Source organism: Grampus griseus, assembly GCF_964374135.1.
Source record: "Grampus griseus genome assembly, chromosome: 7".
Lineage (NCBI taxonomy): Eukaryota > Metazoa > Chordata > Mammalia > Artiodactyla > Delphinidae > Grampus > Grampus griseus.
The window spans coordinates 9,934,954-9,957,475 of NC_139001.1; the positions used below are offsets into that span (position 1 = coordinate 9,934,954).

General features: G+C 45.8%; 1 protein-coding gene across 1 annotated transcript in view; it reads left to right on the forward strand.

Moving 5' to 3' along the window:
• Positions 1 to 5,004: 5,004 nt before the first annotated feature.
• Positions 5,005 to 22,522, forward strand: part of PID1 (phosphotyrosine interaction domain containing 1) — a 258,330-nt gene continuing 240,812 nt past the window's right edge. Inside the window, exon 1 of the mRNA XM_082657937.1 lies at positions 5,005 to 5,321. Within this exon, the coding sequence (XP_082514063.1) occupies positions 5,292 to 5,321 (30 nt within the window). The 5' untranslated portion in view covers positions 5,005 to 5,291. The remainder of the gene's footprint in view (positions 5,322 to 22,522) is intronic.

Below are 22,522 nucleotides of genomic sequence, written 5' to 3' on the forward strand. Positions count from 1 at the left end.
CTGGTAATCAGTGAGTCAGGATGGAGGTACAGGGCAACAAAGACCCTTAGAAATCAGGCCACAAAGAACAAGAAGAGTACAGAGTTGCCCCTTTCTGGGCTAAATGTGGTGGAAACAGATCTGAGCACATCCTCCATGCCGTTCTCAGCTTCCCCAGGCTCTAGTTGGAAAAGGAGCTGTATTTACTGATCTGCAAAGATGGGCAGTGTCTCAGAGAGAATGAGAAGGGCTCTGAAAAAGCAGGTACCTTCATGTTCATTGCAAACTGTGATAGAAAGAATCCTAATATGGTTGGAGCACGGCCCAATTCCCACCTTCCTTTCAGAAGGGCTTACTAGAAAAATTAGCAGGCATGGCTCGGCAGCATGGGTCACACAATCTGAGAGTAGGACTGGGGTGTGCACTAGGGAATTGGGAGAGCAAGAGTAAAACAAACAAAAAAGGAAATAAGGCTTTATGTCAGACTATGAGGCTTCACGTTTGCACCAACTCTGATAAATCAGGAAATACTGAGAAAGATGTAAGGTTTAGTAGGAGACTAACATGTATTAGTGATGCTTTCTGTATCAGTTATCTACCCCTACCTAACAAGTCACCCCAAAACTTAGGGCTTAAAACCATACAACCATATTATTTTCTCATGGCTGTGTGGGCCAGCAATTCTGTGCTCAGCCGAGCGGTTCTTCTGCTGGCCTCACCTGGGTCACGCATGTGGCTGCTGTCTTTGAGTGGTGTGACCGGGCTGTCAGCCCACTCATGTGCTGTCACTTTGGCTTGGCTTCCCTCTACAGGGTCATCGTCTCAAAGAGGCTAGTCTGGGCTTCTTCCTGCCATGACCTCAGGTTCCAAGAGGGTGACAGTAGAAGCTGCAAGGTGTTTTGTGACCCAAGCTTAGAAATGCCACAATGTCACTTCTGGTGCATTGTACCGATCAAAGCAAGTCACACATCCAACACAGATGCAGAGGCTGCAGATAAATTCCATCTCATGATGGGAGAAATGGGCAAGCCACACTGCAAAGGGCATGGCTTCTGAGAGGAGCAGAATGTTTGCGGCCATCTTTGAAAATGATCTGCCACTTTTCTAAGGCTGGTGAGGGTATGAGGAGGTCCTGAGTAGGAGAATGACAACACACATCCTGGGTATTAAGTAGTCCTGCCCCATTTGCCTTTTAACCCAGTTTGCAAAGACAACTGTGAAGTTTTCCTTTTGAGGGAGGGAAAGGGTTATCTGAACACCCTTATAAATACCTATCAGTACATAGGGACGAGAGCCAGTGGCTCCATCACTATAGGGAGGTTTAAATGGTTTAATGAATTTTCTATATGGCTCATCTACAGCTGTTTTGGTGATTTTGAAATGAAGTTAATGATACCAGAAGGACTTTCCAATACTTGGTCTGCTAAACATGTGACCATAATAAATTTCACCATCTGATTAAATTAAAAATGGAAACGAGCTTTAATATGGTTTATCACTTTTATGTGAAAAACTAAGTCAAATAATTGAAGTCCACAGACATTCCAAATGGAAATGATTGGACCACAGGAAACATGGGCCACTTTGTGAGAATTTGATCATTCAGTAATAGAAAAGTAATGGGATGAAAACTAAAGTTGTCTGCACACCTACTATGTGCCAGGCATGTTGCACACATTCACTCATTCATGGCCTCCAGTAACTCTAAGTACTATGTAATATTATCACCCTTTTTACAGATGAGAAATCTGAGGTTCAGCAAGGTCAATGACTTGCCAGCAGTCCTCACCTAGTTCAAAGGCTGGGATTCAGCCTGTGTCCTTATTGTCCTAGGTCCTTTCCCATATTTATTGAAATTGATACATATTTTATAAATGTATTAAAATTATGTACACTGTAGCTTAAACAAATCTATAATCATATCATAAGCATTTTAAAGCTGCAATGCAACTTCATAATTATCCTCTTTAATGGCTGCCTAATCTTTTAATATTCCTGTGATATGCTGGACCATAATTTAATCCACCATTCTCCTGATGTAGACATCTAGGTTGCTTACCTTAGGACTCAGAATCATGAACTAGATTAAATTTGGCTTACAAAACTTTCTGGGGATGGTTGGAATTCTTTTTCTGGACAAAACGTTGTGTTTATAGTTCACCTTGGCCTTGCCAATTTGTGTGTGTGTGTGTGTGTGGTCCTTTTCCTTGAAATGGTATTTATTAATAAGATTAGCCCTGCTTAGATGATTACAGGGGATTAAGTACATGAAATTACGCACGTACTCTTGTGCCTAATATTTCTACTCATTGCTCCAAAACAACTCCTGCTTATTTCAGCAACCGTTCCTTGCTCAGAACAAACCTGTTTACACTTTCAGACTCACCAGGAGGTTGAGGTTGCCACGTCCCAAAACGGGCCTGGGAGAGATCAGGGTGCACGTCCTGGCTCTGACCAGTAGATGTCTCTATTGCATTCACCCTCTATTACAGGTTCCTTCTGAATTGGAAGGCTTGGGAGCCAAACTGATGGTGGGAGGGTTGTTCCTTTTGTCACCTTCTACCAGGCTCCACCTCCACCCTCATTTCCCCTGCCCTAGTTTCCTGATTCCCGGCATCAAGGTAATGAAAACAGGAGTGTCCTTTGAGTTTAAACACTACTTTACCAAATATGTTTGCAAAGTGGGACTAGTAACTGAAAGCAATCACTACAGAGCCGAAGCCTTTTCTCCTTAAATAGCATCATACTCTGAACTAAAAGCTGTATTACTGAGTCATAACAATTAATTACACTCGGAGGTGGTGAGAAGACAGGATTTAACGCTCTAATGCAATTTGAATTTAGGCCGTTATCTCATCCCGCTGCTATTTAAAACAAAATCACTTTTCCACGGAAGCATCTGCAACCAAGGATGGTTTCAGAGCTCAAGTCGGAAGACATCCCTGGCAACGGAATAGTCCTGTTTTAGCTTCCTGAGAGGTTGAATATGCACATTTGGATTTTCTAGACTTTCGTAATGAAGTGCATCTCTTTTTGCTTTGGGGTTTTATAAAAAGAGAATTAGGAGGCTGAGAAGGTCTATTATTGTCAGCAGGACTTTTCTAGGTGTGGGAAGTGTGCATGAAGAGTTATTGGAAAAGTAAAAATATCATCTCAAAACAGAGACCACATGACCAAGCATCTGAGATGTATTTCCATGCAGGGCTGACATACCAACCCCTCATCAGAAGGGATTTACTGGTAGGTCCAGAGCAGGTAGCAGGGACTGGGGAAGTAGCTGAGAAAGTCTTGGTGGTTTTTCGGCAGGAATAGGAGGGTCCCGTGGTCGTCAGGGGAGATAGAGACCAGCCTCTCAGAAGCATCTCTGTGGCTTTGGGGGAGGCTCCTAGGGCACTGAGGGTCTGGACCTGCCTGGGTGGGTGGCAGCAACTGTGTGGTATGGAAGGAGCCATCCGGAGGCCTGGAAAAGTGCCCTGGATAGGCACTGCCACTATGTGACTATCCTCTGGGCAGCTCTGTGAACCTTGTGCTCCCCAAGCCTTGGGAGATGCCGGTTTCTGTCCCTCGGAGAGTTCTGGGAGGGTCTGGTGAGCTGAGTGCTCTGATATCTGGAAATCACTCTACCTGTGCATGACCATGGGCAGATCCTTCCAGACGTGGGGTGTTGATTTTAGTAGTGCCCGAGTAGCTCAGGACCCAGGCGGTGCACCTGCAGTGTGGTATGCCCTCGGGACCCTCCCCCACCAGTCCCTGCTGCTCCGTGGGCCCATCTCTCAGGAGCCTTGGGCTCCCCGCACAGATGGTGTGGCCCTCCCCCTCTAGCTGTTCCTTCTGTCCCTGAGCATTTCCCACCACTTCTCCTCCCACCCTCTTCATCAGCCTCCAGAATCAGCGTAGCCTCCCCATCCTGCCAAGCTCCCCCAGCCTCCAGCCCCAGAACGTTGCCCTTTTCCCACGGTGTTTCCATGGTCAGAGCAGTTAGGGGAGTAGGGTAAGAGCCCCAGCCTCCAAGTCATCTTGAAGCCACTCACTGGCTGTGTGACTTTAACGGTCACCTAGACTCCACAAGCCTCATCTATGTTGTCCAAACGATGGGAACGTTCATACTCACCTTGGCCAGCTGTCAAGAGGGTGGGAGGAGCTGGGCTTCTTTAGGAAAGGTAGTTATTTCACGGTGGCCCACACCACCCTCCATGCCTGGGAGCCCAGGTTGGCCCTTGGCTTATCTTTGGGTTCACAGAGCTTCCTGAGGCACCTGCAGATCTCAGGGTGGATGGAGGACGGGCGATCTTGTGCTACCTTCCTCACCCAGGTGTAGGAGCCCCAGTCCTCTGCCCCGCATGTCATGCCTCACCTGGTCCGTCTTCCTCTCTTACCCCAGACATACCTGGACCCCCCTCAAAGAAGCTCTCCTCTCCCTTTCTTCACCCATCACCCCTGTTTTATTTTCTTGCCAAGATGTCTCACCACCTGACCTAGCGCCCTTTCAGGTGTTTCCTCTGTCACTGACTGTCTCCCCCAAGGAGAATGAAGCTCAGGAGAGGGGGAACATGCTCTTGTCTTCTGTTCTGTGCCACTGAATCCTCAGAATCCAGCACAGGGGCTGGAGCCTAATAGATGCTCAGTTAACTCCACTGGAAGGCATGAATGGAATTCCATGGCTCAGCACAGTGCCCGTCAAGACCCAGGCGATTCGGAGATCCCTGTTGACAGGAAGACTGAGACCCCAGAGGGCTATGGCCTCTGGCTTCAGGAAGCCCCCCGTCTCCAGGCTCTTCCCTCGCCCAGACCCCATCCCACCCGGGGCTCCCCGGGGGAGCAGGGCCGCCGGTTCTGGCCTCCGCACACTCCCCTCGCCGGGATTCAGGGTCCTCCGCGGCCGGGATGCGGGCTCCCGGCCGGGCGGGGGCCGGCCCCGGGCATGCTCAGAGCACGCAGGTCCGGGCGGCGGCGGCGGGGGAGGAGGAGGGAGCGCTTGCCGCCACCGCCGCCGTCGCCGCCGTCGCCGCCGCCGCCGCCGTGCGCTCGTGGGCCCGGGCGGAGCTGCGCAGTCCTCTCGCAGCTGCGCCAGGACAGGCGGCTCGCGGCCGTGCCCACAAGTTGCCGGCAACCGAGCGCCGCGCCGCCTCCCCTCGCTCGCAGCCCCCCAGCGCCCACCCCGCGGCGGTCGCCGGCCCCTGGACGTACATCCCGCGGGCGCCCACCCCAGATGTGAAGCGGCACCGCAGCCCCTCGCCCCCCAGCCCCTCGCCCCTCGGCGCCATCGACAGAGTCTCGCCAGCGTCTCCCCTGCCAGACCCCGCGGCTGGAAGATGTGGCAGCCGGCCACGGAGCGCCTGCAGGTAAGGGGCACCGGGTGACCGGGGGCCAGCCTGGAGGAGAAGGTGCTCGCACCGGAGGAGCAGAGGTGGTGCGTCTGACCACTGCCAAGGATTTGCCCAAAGCGATCGTGTGTGAACGCAAGGATTAGAACCTGATGCTGTCGGCTTAACACAGCGCCGGGCACCCGGTCGGGGTGAGGGGTGGGGGGTGATGAAATTGACGAACGCATTGCTTCGGGCGGCGCAACTTTTGCCTTGGGGATTAGTTGCCTATAGGTATATATAACGCTGGACTTTCTGACCAGCAATTTTAGATTGTATTCCACTGACACAATTTACTGGTCTGGGGTTAGGAATTTTGCATCCAGATTTTTTTTTCTTCCTTTTCGTCTCCAGGAAAGACAGAACAAATGATTTGAGAAAGCATACGTTTGCCAATATAATTTGGAAATATCAAGCTTGGTTTGGCTTGGTCATGGTATGCTGCTTATTCTATTTTATTTTCTCCTATTTGTTGGCGCTCTCCCTTCGTCTCCCCTGAACCCAAGCTCCCCTACATATTTGAAAATCAAAAGTTAAATTCAGCCAGGAATAGTTATGCCCTGGGTCATCCCATCAAAAGTTTTTCATTGCTGTCTACTGAAATGCCAAACTGCTTTTACTTTGGATTCTGAAGCCAGGGAGATGAGATGGGAAGGCGGTCAAAGTGAGAAAGAGGGGCGTTTCCAGAGGGGAGCTCATTCAGTGACACTCGGGACCCCGAAATCACCCTGACTGCAAGGTTTGACTGCCTTCGCTGGAAAATATTCTCAGGAGGAAGGGCAGCTACTCTGCCAGATAAAATCCACTGAATCCTGCAGTTAAACTTTTGGCAGGCTTAGAGCCACACTGTTTCATAGTAAACTTTGAAGAAGTGTTTCAGTGGTAAAATACAGCACCGTTGGAAGCTGAATGCATCTGAAGACTTGGGACAGTGGAGGCCAGGAGCCTTCACTGGCTTTGGAGGTTTCTCAATGAAAATTCAAAGGGCCAAACACGGACTGTCTGTCTCTCAGATGCTAGGAGAGTCTAACCTTTGCCTGTGAGTTCTCATACTGAGGATTAACCTGCAGAGGGCATTGCTTTTAGCAGAAGCAGATGCCTCACAACCCCATTCCAAGCCTCCCTGGGCCTGCAGTCTGGGGGAGTGGGTTCACAGTAAGAGCTTGAGACACCAGGCCAGTCCCCTAGGGTCTCAAACAGAATGAACAAGAAAAGAGATCTTTAGCCTTGAAGACAGGGAGGTGGATGACCAGCCTCCTAACTCTCTCCTTCTCTTATTAAGAGAGTCAATATTGGGCTCTGAATGATTGGCCAAAGGTGATGTAAATGTATTTCAGCCCTGGCATCAGTTACCAGATGTACGTGTGCATTTTTCCTTCAGTTCAGGGTGGTGAATTTATTCTAAAGGAAGGAGTGACTTAGCGGGGGCGGAGGGCTTCCCATCCAAGTGAGGAGAGAAGCTCTTGGAGGTCCTTAGAGAGATGAGGTCAGAATTCCTGGGGGTGGCTTTTGTGGCCTGGGGATCCGTGCCTCTGCAGAGTTTGTAGATTTTTGTCTCTTGAAGTTATTTCTACCGGCCTGTTTCGTGTAGGGACTCCTGTGTGCTCCACAGCACGTGACCCTTGGCAGGAGCTAGCTCTGGCTTGCGTTCCGCATGGCGATCGTTCCTCGCTAGAAATGTCCTGGCTCTTCTGTGAAATGTACACATGTGCGTTTGGCATGAGCCTGGTGTATTACAGTGTGCATTTGCAATGCATTTGTTTCATTTTGAAGTGTCAGATTGAAAGAGCAGGGGTTTTTGGCTTTTGAAAGCTCAAGTAAACATGCCTAGTCACTGACTAAAATCAAGTCACCATTGGAAGATACTTATCGACACAGGGCTTAACTTCATGCTGCCCTAATTTAAATTAGCAGCCAGACCTGGTTCCCTTAAAAGTATACCTCAAGGCTTGCAATTATAAAAGTGAGCCACGTGGAGAAAAATCTTCGTATTCATGGCTTCTTCCCCAATAGCAGCTTAGCTCTTCTTTACAGCACGATTTGTATGTTTTTATTTTTTGCTTCTGGGGAAGGGAGCTGTTGAGGGTGACGTGGTGAGTGAGCTGCTTGTAATGATACTTTGTTTACATTCCTTGTGGTTATTTTTGTCACTTGGGCTCTGTTTGCCATCTGCGATTTTTTCTTCCCTTTTTTGCCCTCAAGGCACCACTGTATAGGAACGTTGGTTTCCGATTCCTCAGTGAATGGGATGCTTCACATGCCCAGATGTTGTGGCCATGGAAATGGCAATGGAAAGCGTATTCGATGGGGAAATAATGATGAATCCCTGTCTGTAACAGAGTCAAAGCCCCAACCTCCTTACACAAATCTGTTTAACTTTCTCATACCACCTCCCTGGTTTTTTTCCTCATTCATTTTTAATGCAAACATTCTAACTTAGATGAGCTTGAGTGAAGAGAATGCTTCAAGGAAGTGTTCCCAGAGCTTCCTAACAGGACTAAGGAGTCAATTTCTTGTACAAATACCTAGAAACAAAAGAGGTGAGGGAAGAGAAGGACATCTTTCCTTAACTGACTTTATTAGATGACGCCATTCAAAAGGTCCATGGCCCAGGGAGGGAGTGTGGCTGAACTCTGTTTAGGCTAGACAGTCATCCTCTAACTAATGTGAGTCCGGTATCCAGCTCTCTTGCTCGGGAAATGGCGTCTTTGGTCAGGCTGGATTATTGTTATCAAACCCCACTTCTTCGCCAGATGAACGAACGCTGATATTTTCTGATCTGAGGCTTTGCTGTTTGACCCAAATCCAGTACAGGCAAAGTGACCTGTTGCCCCGAGCAGGGCTGAGCTGGGGAATTTCTCATTCAGTCACACAGACTGCGGCAAGTTCACCTGCCCCCCGAATGTTAAAACTTCTGTTACATCCCACTCGAGCCCTCGCTGGGAGCTTCTGCCATTAAAAATATAGTAGGATCAAAGGGGATGTGAAGATTGAAATGACCACCCCAGCTTTTAAAATGGAGTAAATATGAATTCTTCCCTTCTTCCCTTCTCCTTTGCACAGCAGACTTTTTTCCTTACAGGGACTCGGGAGAGTTATAAATTTTTTAAGAAGCAGATTTGAAACAGGCTTTTTTTCAGAAAAGTGAAAGAGGACTTTCCAGTAAAAAAGGCTAAGTATTGGTTTTTCAACATAGAGACGAGACTACTTCTGGCCTCGATATTTTACAGTTTACATGGGTTGCCTGACTGACTTCATTGTTGGGCCGGGCAGAGGCGTTACAAGTGACAGACTCATCGGCTCAGGAGTGTGGGCTCGGCCACGAGGAGCGTGCGTTTCCCCAGAGCGTCTGTCTTCAGGGTGCTACCACATACGTTTTTTGGCAGCCTGGAAAGGTGGAGAGCAGGAGAAAGACGACTGGAGACTGAGTTTGGAAAAAAGGAGATCCATGCATCCTTGCCTGTCGTGTAGTTATTACAAGGACGGAATGGAGAGTGGTAGTAGAAAGGTATGGAAAAAAGTTCTGGCAAATTCTAACTGTGGAGTAGATCTATGTGTGACCATCTTCTCATGAGGCGTTCTATAAAGGTCCTAGTAATTTGCCTGTTTTTCCTGTAATTAAAATGTCTTCATGGCAGATCCAGAAAATACAGAACTTTTATCGATAAAGCTGGCTTTTGGCTTCTCAGCCTGGACCGTGTTTCCCCCTCACCATTTTTTTTTCTTTTTTCTTTTCATTCACGTTTTGGTCAATGGCTGTACCTTAGAACCTCCAAGAGGGTGAAATGAGGAAGGGTAGGGAGGAAACCAGATCCTGAAGAACCTTTCTTTTAGTTTCTTGTTAAACGTCTGGCTGATAAAAAGGTTTACGTTTGTGACTAAATACTATTGGGTTGGTCAAAAAGTTCATTGGGTTTTAAGTAAAAAGAAAAGACATTTTTCATTTTCACCAAGAACCTTCTTGAACAACGTGTTCATTAACCGAACGAACTTTTTGGCCAGCCCAATATTTGGAGATTGGAGGCGGTAACAGCACTTCGTCTTGCCCTTTCTCTGCCTTGTCACATCGGGCGGATCTTGCCTTGGCCTGGAGCGTCAATTGTTCATGACTTATTTCTCTGTCATTACCCACTTCCACTTTTCCCCTGAGAAGGGAGATGGAAGAACCTTCTAAAAGATCAGCTAGAGACCGTTAGACTGGGCCCATCAGGCAGAGTGAAAAGCTTGGCAAATCCGACACTTTTCCTGGCAGACCAAATTGACAGGAGGAAAACAGAGCGAGGCAGATCATGGCAACACCAGCTTTTATGGAGCACGCACTGTGTGTGTGGCACGACGCTAAGGGGTTTTATTTGAATCATCTAGCTCATTTACCTTCCATTACCGCTTTTATCCCCTTGTTATAGATAAAGAAACTGAAAGCCAGAGAGTTTGAATGATCTGGCCGGGGTTGGGCAGCCAGACATGATCTGAGCTGGAATTCGAAGCAGGAGGTTTGCTCTGGATCTCCATCACCGCTCTTCTGTCATTTAGACGGATGAGACAGCAGGATGATGTACACATGCGGGTGCTGTTGTTATTAATGAATAGAATGGCAACAGTGGGGGCCTCATGGGCTCTGAGAGGCTACTTTCATATCTCTTGTTGAAGCCGTGTGGTTGCCTGCGTGGACCAAGGGCTACCCTCTTTTTGGTGGCCCAAATCTCTGGGGGAAGTAAACTGCTGTGTCGTCCTCAAGCTGAAATTCCCAAGTGCCATTTAAGAGTCTCTTAAGCTGGAGCACATGGCATTTATCCAGACTAGAGACCTTGAAACTGCAATAAAGACCGATCACGTCTGCAGTCGCTCCCCATTTAGGCCAAAAAATGGGAGGAAGGGAGGGAGGAGGTCGGAGAGTTCAAGAGCAATTGCTTAGAAATGAGTAATAGCTGCTCTTACAGACACACAGGTTTCTCACTAAATCGATCCTACGTTTTGCTGTTCTTTTCAGCCCTCATAGTTGAGTAAGCATGAAGCATTGGGCCTTATCCTTCCTAAAGAAAACTTGGACTTGTCATTAATTTGAGGTCTCGCAGAAGTAAAATGCTACCTTATATCATTGGGTCATTCCTGGACTTTTGACAAACTAGAGACCTTAAAAGCTGGCAATAACCCTGATCACTTCTGCAGTCGTTCCCCATTTAGACCAAAACTGGGGGGGAAGGGAGGGAGGACGTCAGAGAGTTCAAGAGCAAAATCTCTACTAAGTGACTTGCAAAATGCTAGTCTTGGGAAAAAAACTCTCTGACCCTTGGTTACCCGTTGCCTAATGTTGACTGTCCTGGGTTATCCTGGAGCATTAGGCAACGTTTTGCATTTTGTTTGATGTTCCAGATTATCTCTCTCTTCCCGCCTTCCCTCGCACTGACTCCATTCCACCGTATGAATTTGTCCCATAAATTGGATCCTGGAGCAGCTGACGCTGGACAGCCCCACGGCTATTGGCCATCAGGCTCCCTTGCACAGGGCTATTTTGACTCCTCCAATTAGCTGCTGTTTAGGGACTCGTTAGTGGTCAGCAAATAAAACCAGTCCAGAAGCACTCAATGGCTGCAGTGTGCTTTGCTCAGCCACCTTTGGGCACAAATCTAAATGGAAGCTTTATCTAAGGAGAGCAAGAAGAAATATTTGAGATATTTGTCCAAAGACCTCCTTAGAGTCTCGTGGAATTCGTTACTATCATTTTATGTTAACTTAAAAAAAAGAAAAGGTTGTGATCCCAATTTAGCTGCCCTCCAGTGATAAAGCATCAGAATATTCACCAGGTCCAAACCCCAGGGCGAGAACTGGAATAGGATGGTGTCAAGGGTAAAGCGCAGACTTGCTTTGTGCCTTTGGCATATTCCAATGCTACCAAAGTCACGGTAGGCTCTCTCACTTAGTACTGATGCCACTTGGTATTTGCCGAGATATCCCTTCCCAGTAAGACAGCCCAGGCCATCTCCTCCCCTCATGTGTTGTGACTGAGGTCTTAATTTGATAAAAGAGGTTTCAGTAGTAAAAAAAAGTACCACCTCCTTCTGTTCTTTGAAGCCTGTGTATTAGTTGGGTCTTTTATTACTTGCACCCTTGGCTTTCCTAACTGACATGGCTACAAAGGGACCAAGAGTCAGATTCAGAGCCTGGTCTCTATGTCTTACTCATTGTTATGGGTTGAGTTGTTCCCCACCCCCCACCGCCGCCACCACCACCCCGACACAGATATGTCGAAATCCTAACTCTGGGACCTGTGAGTGTAGCCTTATTTGGAAATCCGGTCTGTGCAGATGTAATTGAGTGAAGGCGATGTCATACTGGATTAGGGTGAGCCCTAAACTCAATGACTAATGTCCTTATAAGGAGAGATTTGAAGACACAGAGGAGACACGGGGAAGAGGGCCATGCGAAGATGGAGACAGTGTGGAGTTATGCTACCACAAGCCAAGGAAAGCCAAGCACGGCTGGCAACCACCCGAGGCTAAGAGAGTCAAGGAACGATTCCTCCCTAGAGCTTTTGGAGGGGAATGGCTCTACCAACATCGTGGTTTTGGATTTCCAGCCTCCAGGATTGTCAGAGAGTACATTTCTGTGGTTTTAAACCACCCAGTCTGTGGTGATGTGTTATAGCAGCCCTAGGAAGCTAACACGCTAGTACATTCATGAAACCTGCTGCCTTTGTCTGTGTTCTGTCACTGTACTTCCGAAGGCTAAGGTGTGCCTGACTTTCATATACTGGGACTAAATTAGTGTTTCTGTATAGCATGCTTTTTGTGCGGAGTGTGAATTTGTTTATGGTGGATTTGAAAAATAATGAAAATGGACATTAAAGAACAATTAAATGCTGCTGCTTTCTCTCTCATCCACTTCTGGTCAACATCCTGGGAAAATGAAGCCAACACCGAGAGGAATGTGTGCCCTGTTGCCAAGGGAGGGCCTCTGGAAGTAAATGTGCTTCAAGAGATAGTTCATGCTGGTACTTAAAATTATGGGCTGGGGTGTGGAAGACAGTCAATTCAAGGAGGATCTCAGTGACCCTCTTCCAGACAGGCAGGACCGAGGGAGGCCCAGGGCTTTATTCTCAAACGATCGGGGTTGTCAGTCTCTGCAGGGTCCTGGGTAGCCAGCCTCTGGGATTTGCCTCTTCCCAGCAAGGACAACTGTAGATTGATGTTAGAATCCATTTCCAGTCAACCTCCAGGACAGCTTCAGAGTATGTCTGGTTGATTATTCGTATCTGGTTGGATATTTTGTTTTGATTTTCACTTGGTGACTGCATAAAGTATTTTAATGAGGTATCCATGCCTATGCTGGAACTCACTTTTAAGATAAAATAAACGTCATTAGGAGTCATAGTACTTGCTCTCCTGGGCCAGCTCCTCTTTTTCATACAGTAGCCACGATGGCACAGACGTTTCCAGTCCTGACAAGGGTAAGGAGCCTGGATCTCTGCACAGCTGCTCGTTGGACTTGCATTTCTCAGAGTGAAGAGTCACTCAAGTTTTTTTTTTTTAATTTATTTTATTACCATATAGTTGATTTACAATGTTGTGTTAATTTCTGCTGTACAGCAAAGTGATTCAGTTATACATATATATATATATATATATATATATATATACACACACACATACACACACACACACATTCTTTTTCATCATGGTTTGTTGCAGGATACTGAGAGTCACTCAAGGTTTGAAAGGCTGCTTTACTTTCCACTCTCTTCCGCAGTAGGGAAGGATGCTGCACATGTGAAAGGGAGGGGGAGGTGCCAGGAGAAAGGGGCTCCTTAATCGTTATCCTTTCTTAATAGTAGATCCACCCTAATCCTTTCACGACAAACCCTTCCCCACGGTTTCTGTGTAATTGTGGGTCTGGGGATAAACACGCAGATACTGTAGCCCCTTCTGCCCACCGCATGCTTTGATGTCTTTACATCAGGAGCCAGCTTTCCCTCAGGTGTGTACGGCATCCTGGTGTACAAGCCACCTATAATGCGGGACAGTAGACACTGCTGTTTACTTTCTGTGTCTTCTGAGGCTGCTCCCTAGGCACGGACCTGGGGGCTGCGGGACCGTGGTGCTGATGAGTGGCTCTTGCTACTTTTTTTTGCTTTAGGTTTAACTGCTTGGGGGCTTAGTGCATTAGTTTCCCAGGGCCGCTCTAATGAAGTACCACAAGCTGGGTGGCTTAAGCAACAGAAATGTACTGTTTCATAGTTCAGGAGGGTGGGTATCTCCAGTCCGGTTGCGTGAAGGGTCAATAGCTTCCGAGGGCCGTGAGGGAGCATCTTTTCCGTGCCTCCCTCCCAGGTCCCGGTAGTTTGCTGCAAGTCTTCGGCATTCCTTGGCTCGTGGCAGCTTCACTCCAGCTGAAGCTTTGCGTGGTGTTCTCCCCATGTGTTTTTCTCTGTGTCCAAATTTCCTTTCTTATAAGGACACCGGTCATATCGGATTAGGGGCCCACACTAATCCAGTATGATCTCATTCTAACGTAACTAATTATATCTGCAATGATCCTATTTCCAAATAAGGTCACATTCTGAGGTACTAGGGGTTAGGACTTTTACATATGAAATTTTTGGGGACACAATTCAACCTATAATATACTTAGTGTGGAATTTTTTTGGGGGTGTTATCCCTCATGTACCAAAATACTTCTCCGTACTAGAACCAACCACCAAAAAAACCCACTTTTTTCCCAAGTGGTGGTACAGATGTGTAATGGAGTAGGGTGCACATCCTCTGCATGGCAAAGTCATGGCTACTATTTTAGACTTGATTTGACTCAAAAATTACAAAATAATGTCTGCTTAGGGTACCAAGAAGTTGATAATCTTGTTCATTCCCTCATTCTCAGTTCTGCCCATGAAGGAAACTCATGTGATCTGTCTGGTAGTTTTTTGCCCATAATTTTCCCTAGGGTTTTACAAACACATACAAATATATAGATACATATTTAGGTTTTTCTCGTTTGTTTAAATAATGTAATCATTATGTATATAAAACTCTGTAGCTTTTTTCACTTTACAGAATGTTTCTTGGATATCTCTTCTGGTCAGTTCATGTAGCCCCAACTCATTCCTTTTACTCCCTACATAAAATTTGGTGGTGGAGCTGGACTGTAATTTATTCAGTCCTTCCTGTGTCAGGGAATATTTGGGTTGTACCCATTTTTTGTTGTTGTTGTTTTCCTCCCGTAAATAATACTGTTATAAGGATCTGCACACTATCATGGTGCTTGTATTTCTTTAGATGGAACTGATAAAATTGGAGTTGCTGAATCAAAGAGGATGCATGTTTTAAATTTTAGCAGCTGTCAGCGAGGGCCTTTTTTGAGAGTTCTCCTTTTTGATCAGAAGTGAATGTGATTTTGACAAAAGTGTAAAGAAATAGTTTGCCGGAGAAAGGATAGTCTTTTCAACGAAACGATGCGGAAACAATCCATATGCAAAACAGCAAAATCAATACCATCAACAACAAACCCAAAACTTCAGTCTGTACCTCATACATATTCTATACAAAAATTCACCTAAAATGAATCATAGACCCAGGTGTACCATAAAACCATAAAACGTCTAGACAGAAACAGCAGAAAATCTTTGTATGCATCTGTGTAAACATTACTACAGTCAAGGTAATGAACAGATCCACTACACCCAAAAGTTCCTTTGGGTTGGGCAAAGATTTCCTAGAACAATAACAAAAACACATTGAATAAAAGAAAACTTGGGTAAATTGGACTTCATCAAAATTCTGCTCTTTAAAGAGCAGGAAATTTCTGCTCTTTAAAGATATTTGTAAGAGAATGAAAAGAAGACACAGACTGGGAGAAAATACTTGCAAATCATATATTTGTAATAAAGGGCTTGTATCCAGTATATATAAAGAACTCTGAAAACTCAATACTGTAACAAGATAAACAACCCAATTAAAGAAAATGGGCAGATGATTTGAACAAAAAAGTTATATGGTTAGGAAATCAACACATGAAAAGACATCATTAGTCATTAGGAAAATGCAAATTAAAAGCACAATGAGATAACACTGCCCAACTATAGAACAGCTAAAATTAAAAAGGCTTCAACGTACCAATTGTTGGCAAGGACGTCGAGGAACCGGACCCCTCATGCACTGCTGGTGGGGATGTAAAATGACTGAAGTCAGAATTACAGCTGCCTGAGCCTGGGGTGGGTGGAACTTTTGGGGGTGATGGGATGTGTTCGGCGTCTTGATTATGGTGATGGTTTCATGGGCTTGTACATATGTCAACACTTACAACCTTGTGCAGTGTACTACGCGTCATTTATACCTGAAGCTGGTAAAGTGCACGTGAAATTTTCACTGTGTGCCAGGCACAGTGCCGGGTGTTGGGGAGCTAAACAATACTACTAGTTTCTGCTCTCACTTCTGCGAATTCTCTGTAGTTTTTGTTTTCTTTTAACTGGATATTAAAATTCTAGCCCAGAATGTAAATAATGAACTCTCTATTTTTCTTAGAGTTCCATTCTCTCCTTTTCAAACATTTCTTTGTTTACTTCCTGAAATGACATTTGCCATCCATCTCAGTTTGCCCAAGGATTTGAGAGAAGCTAGTAGTTGAGCAAGAGGAGAAATCCAGACCAAAGGATGGAACGTTCCAGCCGATGCCTTGGCGGATCTTCCTCGTTCAGGATGGCCCCTTTAACCTCCATCCTCCCGGGGACGCATTTCTCACTTCTTTCTAACATGTTGGTTTTCCAGCTGCCCCAATCCTCTGGGCCCTTTTTAGCCCTGTATCTTAGCATCTGATCCCTCCCCTAGTGGCCAGTAGACTCAGGAGGTTTTGCTGTCGAAAGGGTGAATTTCTGGTATTGCGATCCCTGCAGCTGGTCGGGCCACCTGCCTGCCATTCTTCCTCCTGTGATAGAAAACACACAGAGAATACATTCTGCACAACCATTTGTGGGTCTTGAGTCTAGTTTGCGGATGTAATATGCCTAGCAAATATAGGGTCTGGATTTCTTATGGAACAATTCTTTTTCTCAAGAAGATAGCAACTAAAACATTTTAGATAAGATGCAACAACTTTACCAATGGCCATTGAACTTTAGTAAAAAGCTATTGAGAAGCATATGAAAATAACTTTAGTTTAGAAAACATTCTTCCCCTCAGGGAGGAAAATTTGAGGAATTTGATTTCATCTCTTTTAAAGGGCAAGGAATAGAAGCCTTTGTTTAATAAATATATAATGAGATCATGTGGCCTCTTGTCCAATCTGAGGTCCTGTTGAGGTGATGGGGCGCTATTAATAACTAATGAGAACAGCAGGCATGACCAGTGAGTCTGTCTCCTGGCAAACCAGAATGTGTGGTCCCTCCTGAGTGTGGCACATAAAATGCTAGACTTCTGTTCCTCTGTTTACTTTGGGGGTGAAGGAAAGAAATGAAATGGGTTGAGGTGAGGGATGGCAGATGGGTGAGAAAGTCAAACAGAGGGGAGACTGGGGAGCTGAGGGGGTAAAGGATGGGCAGACACCAAACGAGGAAGAAAGGGAAGGGCGGGGGAGTGAGCACCATGCCTGGCATGTCTGCGTGCGCCACAAAGGTTAGCTGTCTGTCACACCTTCAATGCAGCTGTCGGCTTTGATACATTATTCCTTTGAGCAACGGCATCAGATGCTCACACCTGCTCAGTGATGCCGAATGTTTTGGTGGATTACCTGGCTTTCTTGGAAAAACAGTTCTTTTCAGATGAAGAGCCTGGAAACTTTGAGGGGAAAAAAAGGTAAATCCAAAGCCACAGGGGTGAGCAGTAAGGGAGACATGGGAGGTGATGGGAGAATAAGCTTGTCCCTCAGTATCTGAGTGGGCGTTTGTTCCAGCACCCCTGTGGGTACCAAAATCCGTGGATGCTCAAGTCCCTTATATAAAATGATGCAGTACAGCTGGCCCTGCGTGTCTGTGGATGCTGAACCCGCAGATACGGATGGTGACTGTATTTCTTTAGGGTACAGATCAGGCTGCCTGTGGCCCCTACAAGCTACTGAATAGTGGAAAGACCGTGGGATTTTTAATCACCCACGGATCCAAATCTTGGCTGCTTCAATTATTGGGGGTTACCTCAGGGCCTCTGATTTATATTTTTTCAACTTTAAGATGGGGATGATAACATTTAGGTCCTGACTGTCAGTTGAAATGTGGGATACATGGTATCTGGCACGTTATTGGGAGTTGGTAAATACTAATTTCTTCCCCTGCTTCAGATCCAAGAGTGAACTAGGAATAGCAGTGTAGCGTTTTGGAACCAAGCAGATAAGTTTTGTGTTTCCCAAAGTCTGTTCGATGAGGCACAAGCTCAGCGAGCTGCTCTTATGAGTCTTGCCACAAGGAGTTCAGTCTCTGGGTAGGTTTGGGAAGCACCAGGTGAAGCACAGGACTTCCTGTAGCCTTTCAGATGCCAATGCCCTGTGAATTTCCACAGGAGGGGAGAAGATAATCCCTGTATAAAGGTGCACCCACTATCCAGGGCACTTCGATATACAACCTGAACTTAAAGTTGACAAACTGTGGGCCTGAGGTTTGGCTCTAGCTTACACAAATGTTTCCTTTGGCCCCTTCAGTGTATATGAAAATATCACAAATTAGTCTCCAGGATTGAAAAATTAGAGGAATTTATAAAGAAAGCTGGTCTTTCTGATTCTCTCAAAAACGCGGACAGTCCAACCACCGTGGGCCCAGGTTCTCCCATAGCGGATCGCTGACCAGATGCTGCTCCACTGGAGTCGGGTGTGGCCTCCAGCTCCACCCAGGCCTTACGGAGCACGTCTCACTTATCACATCGCCTGCTGGGTCCTGCAGGTACTGGGGTTGGGGACCCCGATCCAGCTTAGCAACTTCATTTGGCTGGTGAGAGAATTGAATGCCAAGTTCATGTTCTGTTGGAATCAGGACCAGATCCTTGGTCTCATGACTCTTTTTAAAAAAATTATTATTAAATAATTTATTTTTGGCTGCGTTGGGTCTTCGTTGCTGCGTGCAGGCTTTCTTCAGTTGCGTTGAGCAGGGGCTACTCTTCGTTGCGGTGTGCGGGCTTCTCATTGCGGTGGCTTCTCTTGTTGCAGAGCACGGGGCGCTAGGTGCGTGGGCTTCAGTAGTTGCAGCACGTGGGCTCAGTAGTTGTGGCGCACGGGCTTAGTTACTCCACGGTATGTGGGATCTTCCTGGACCAGGGCTCGAACCTGTGTTCCCTGCATTGGCAGGCGGATTCTTAACCACTGCGCCACCAGGGAGGTCCCAGTCTCCTGACTCTTAAAGGCCAATGTGATAAACAATTGTGTGACTAAGTTTATTTGTTTAGCACCATCCATAGTTCTCCCGGCACCACTCTGGGAGCCCACCCTCAGCTCCAGAAGTGGGGTTCCTCCTCCCATTTTCTGCCCTTTAGCACATTGTTGGTGGGGGGGGGTGCCTGCGGGCAGAAGTGGGAGGCTCCTCCCACTTCTCACTAAACACCAGTCAGCCGGTTCCTACGTCTCCCACACCAGGTGACTAAAATTCCTCCCTGTTATGGTATTGGCTCTTCGGGAGCATTTTTACTGCCAAACATTGGAACAGATTGCTTCCAAAAAAGGGGTAAATTTAGAGGGTGGAGAGTAGTTTTAAATTGAATGGATCTCCACCTTTTGGCCACAGTTATCAACCTATGAAGGACCATTCAAATGCTATTTTAGGAAACCCAAACTGAAAGACATCTGTAAGGGTGGCAACACCTTTATAATTAAGAATCCCCGTTTCACCAAAAACACACCCAAAAGCACCTTGCAAGTGTGTTCTGGTCATCTGGGGGCAGATCTGCTGCTGCTTTCATTTACCTTCCCAGGTTGCCACTGTTCTACCTGACTCTGCCCATTTCCTGCAGCATTAGGGGATTCTGATTATTTTTGATATTAAAAGTACTTGGAATTAACTCAGACAGTGGGTTGAGCTATAAAACAATGAATTAGACCCCCAACCTTCAACCGTCTACTCGGTTCATTGAAAGCACAAGTGCTGAGCACTTCCTGGTTCCTTAGTTTTCGATCATTCCTCTGGGTTAGGCTCTCTAACTATAGGTTTGAGACAGTTCCCTATTGATCTTCCAATAAAGGTTTATGAACTTTATTGATAACTATCCTAAAAATTATTGCACACTCTAATCAGACCCAGAGTTAGAACTGTCTATCATCTATCTATGTATCTGTCTATCTATCTTTCTAATTTAATCTATTCTAATTGAATCTAGCAAAAAAGGAAAGGGATGATTCTGGCTGCAGAATACGAAAGTCCTGGTCAATCTACAAGCTCAGAAAATATAATTACACCTTAAATACTTACAGAGTTATGAAAAGGTTGACTTTTGGTTAGGAGGGAAAAAATTCAAATGCTTTTGAAGTACTTTTCAATAAAAGATAGTTATGCCTTTGAGACGTTAAAATAAGACTGAAGTAAAACTCTTCAAATACTAGTCATATCATGAAGGGAGAGATTTAGTTGTACTTGAAAACCTAGACTAAGGACAGGTGCTACCACTAAGCCTAAAACTCCTAGCTCTGAGCTTCCTGGCAGCCTAAGTAAGAAGAGAAACATAATGAGTTATTTGGCCCTCATTACCTAATAGAAGAATAGGATGTACATCAGCTCATCTGCAGCCCCAGACATTTTCCTAAATTGAAGACCCTGGAAATTACATGTGGGACATCATAACACCGACTATTGGGCAATAACATTATTTGTAGTTTTTGCCAAAGTTGTCCTTAGAAGTTGAAAAAATAAACAATTCAGTAGGAATGCTAAGACTGTTTATGTAGAAGTGGACATCTGTGTTTTTTTCCGCCCATCTTCATTTCCCATGTTCTGCTAACAGCACCCCGATTTTGCTTTTGGGAACTGTTCTTCCCCTGGTCCAGTGGGGGGACCTCATTCAGAGGGGCCTGGCAATCAGTGTGCCCTCCTTTAGCTGTGGGGTCGATGTGTACCCCAAATGTCTAGATTAGCCAGACAATTTCTCCCAAAAGTGGGAATCCTGAGCAGGGTGGCAGAAAGGCTGAAAGTCGCCAAAACCTGGTAATTCTACTCACCGTGATCTGTAGAAACTCTGTAGTCCTCCTGCATGGACCCTGGGAGCAACTTGATACCTGTCCTTGCTGAGCTTGGTCCTTCTACCCTCCTTTTAATCCAGTGTCACTCCAATTATTTATTCATTTATTTTTCTGCCTCCACGAGCCAGAGTTGGTGCCAACTGCTTGTAACTACAAAACTCTGACTGATGTACAGGTAGATTTTCTTTTTTTTGAACCGTTTAACATTCAGTCTTCAAATTCTGTTTCACAGAAGGTGATATGTAGAACAGAACGTATGTGTGGAGGAAAGTGAGGGAGCCATGCTTGAAGGATCTCCAGGATACCAACCAGAAACCCAGGGATGCACACATGCCCCTTCTTGTGGGTACACCTTCTTTGTAAAACTCGTACATGCTTACTAAAGAATGGATGCAAATACTCCCCCCACCCCGGCATTTCTTATGCATATACCCTTACTTTAGTAAGTGCCACTGAACAGAAATAATCCTAATTATCCTATAGTCCTGGCCCACAGCTTCCAAGTTCTGGCCTGTCACTGGAGAAAGATTTCTGTCTTCGTTGTTTATAAGGGTATAGCCCTGCTATTGGCATCTGCTACAAATCTTAAGGTTTTTATAACTTGGATGTCACTTTCACCTTCCTGCCAAATCTCTGCACTGAAAAAGCAGAGCGTCATGTTAAGTAATGATGCTTTTACTGCATCCAAAACAAATAAAGTATTTTGGTGCACATAGTCAAGTGAATCCCTCTTGTCTCTTGTCTCAGGAGCCTGGGGTAGAAATGGTGTCGGGGACACAAACAGCTGTTTTGGCCAAAATAGCTGAAAAGACAGGGTCTCAGGCTGTCTGAGCCTCAGTTCTTGAGAAGCATTTGTAATTATTGGTTAAAAATATGAATGGCTCTGTAAGTTCACTCTAGGACAGTGTGGATTCTTGAGCCCAGAAAGTTAAATACCTACAAGTTTGGCAGTCTTGACCTTCAGGGTAGAGAATACAGTTCCCTAGTTTTCAAGACCTGCTTTGCCACTTTGATTTAATACAAGGCGGAAATCTTCAAAACAAAGTTCTCTGGATGCAGGAAAAGTTCATCTGGCATCAGTTAGCTTGGGCATCTCCCGCCCCCTTCCCCACCCCACCCCCCTTGTCTTTTCTCTAGGAGCTCGATGCTTTGTAGAAAATGAATGGCTTTGCAAAAGTGCAAATTTGGGAGAGTGTTGTACAACCAAAGAAAATTCAAATCAGCATTCCCCCTGTGGGAATCCTCTTGCGGAAATTGAAATTATATTTAAATATTCATTAAACCGCCAATATCTGTTTTAGGATGTTGACAGACTGTCTGAATGGTACAGCTCAATGGTTTTCTGGAAGTAGAGCAGTCTAGAGAATGAAGAATACAGAGTCTAAAAAGCCTGCTAATTGATGTGTCCTGCTCTCTGCTGTGTTAATGGTAAATAGCACAGGCTCAAGGCTGATTTCTTTACTCCTTGGTCCAGAGAACTGGCCTTTTTCTTCATAATGTAGTTGAATGCCCTTGTTGAACAGAGGCTGACCCGGGAGATATGTGTGTGCTCTGAACAGGAGGGCCTGTGTGCTGGCAGGGTACCTACGAGCAGGGCAAGCGTTCAGTGAAAACTTGGAGGGAGTCTTTTGGAAATAAAACTTAATTTGCAGGGACCTCAACTTTACACATGAGGTAGTCTTGCTCTGCGATTTGGGGCCACATCTGTGTTTTCTCTCTCTTTTTTTGAGCCTCTTCCTTTCTTCTCTCCTCCTCCTTTCCTCACAATTAATGGGAGTGGAGTTCTTTCCATTTCTGAATTTCTTCGAACTCTCTGGCTAACTGCTGAGTCTTTAGACACTTTTTATAGCTTTCCCAAGGGGTGATCATCACCTCTCTTTTCTCCCATCTTCCTGTTTCAGTGACTGTAGGCTCCTGATGAGCTGAAAGTCACAGCTAAATCGGACAAAAACAAATTTGGCTGTGGCTCAAAGCCATTGCTTATTTGGAGGGATTTTCTTTCTTTTTTTCTTAACTTTCTTTCTTTTTTGGCTTATGGTTAAGAGGGT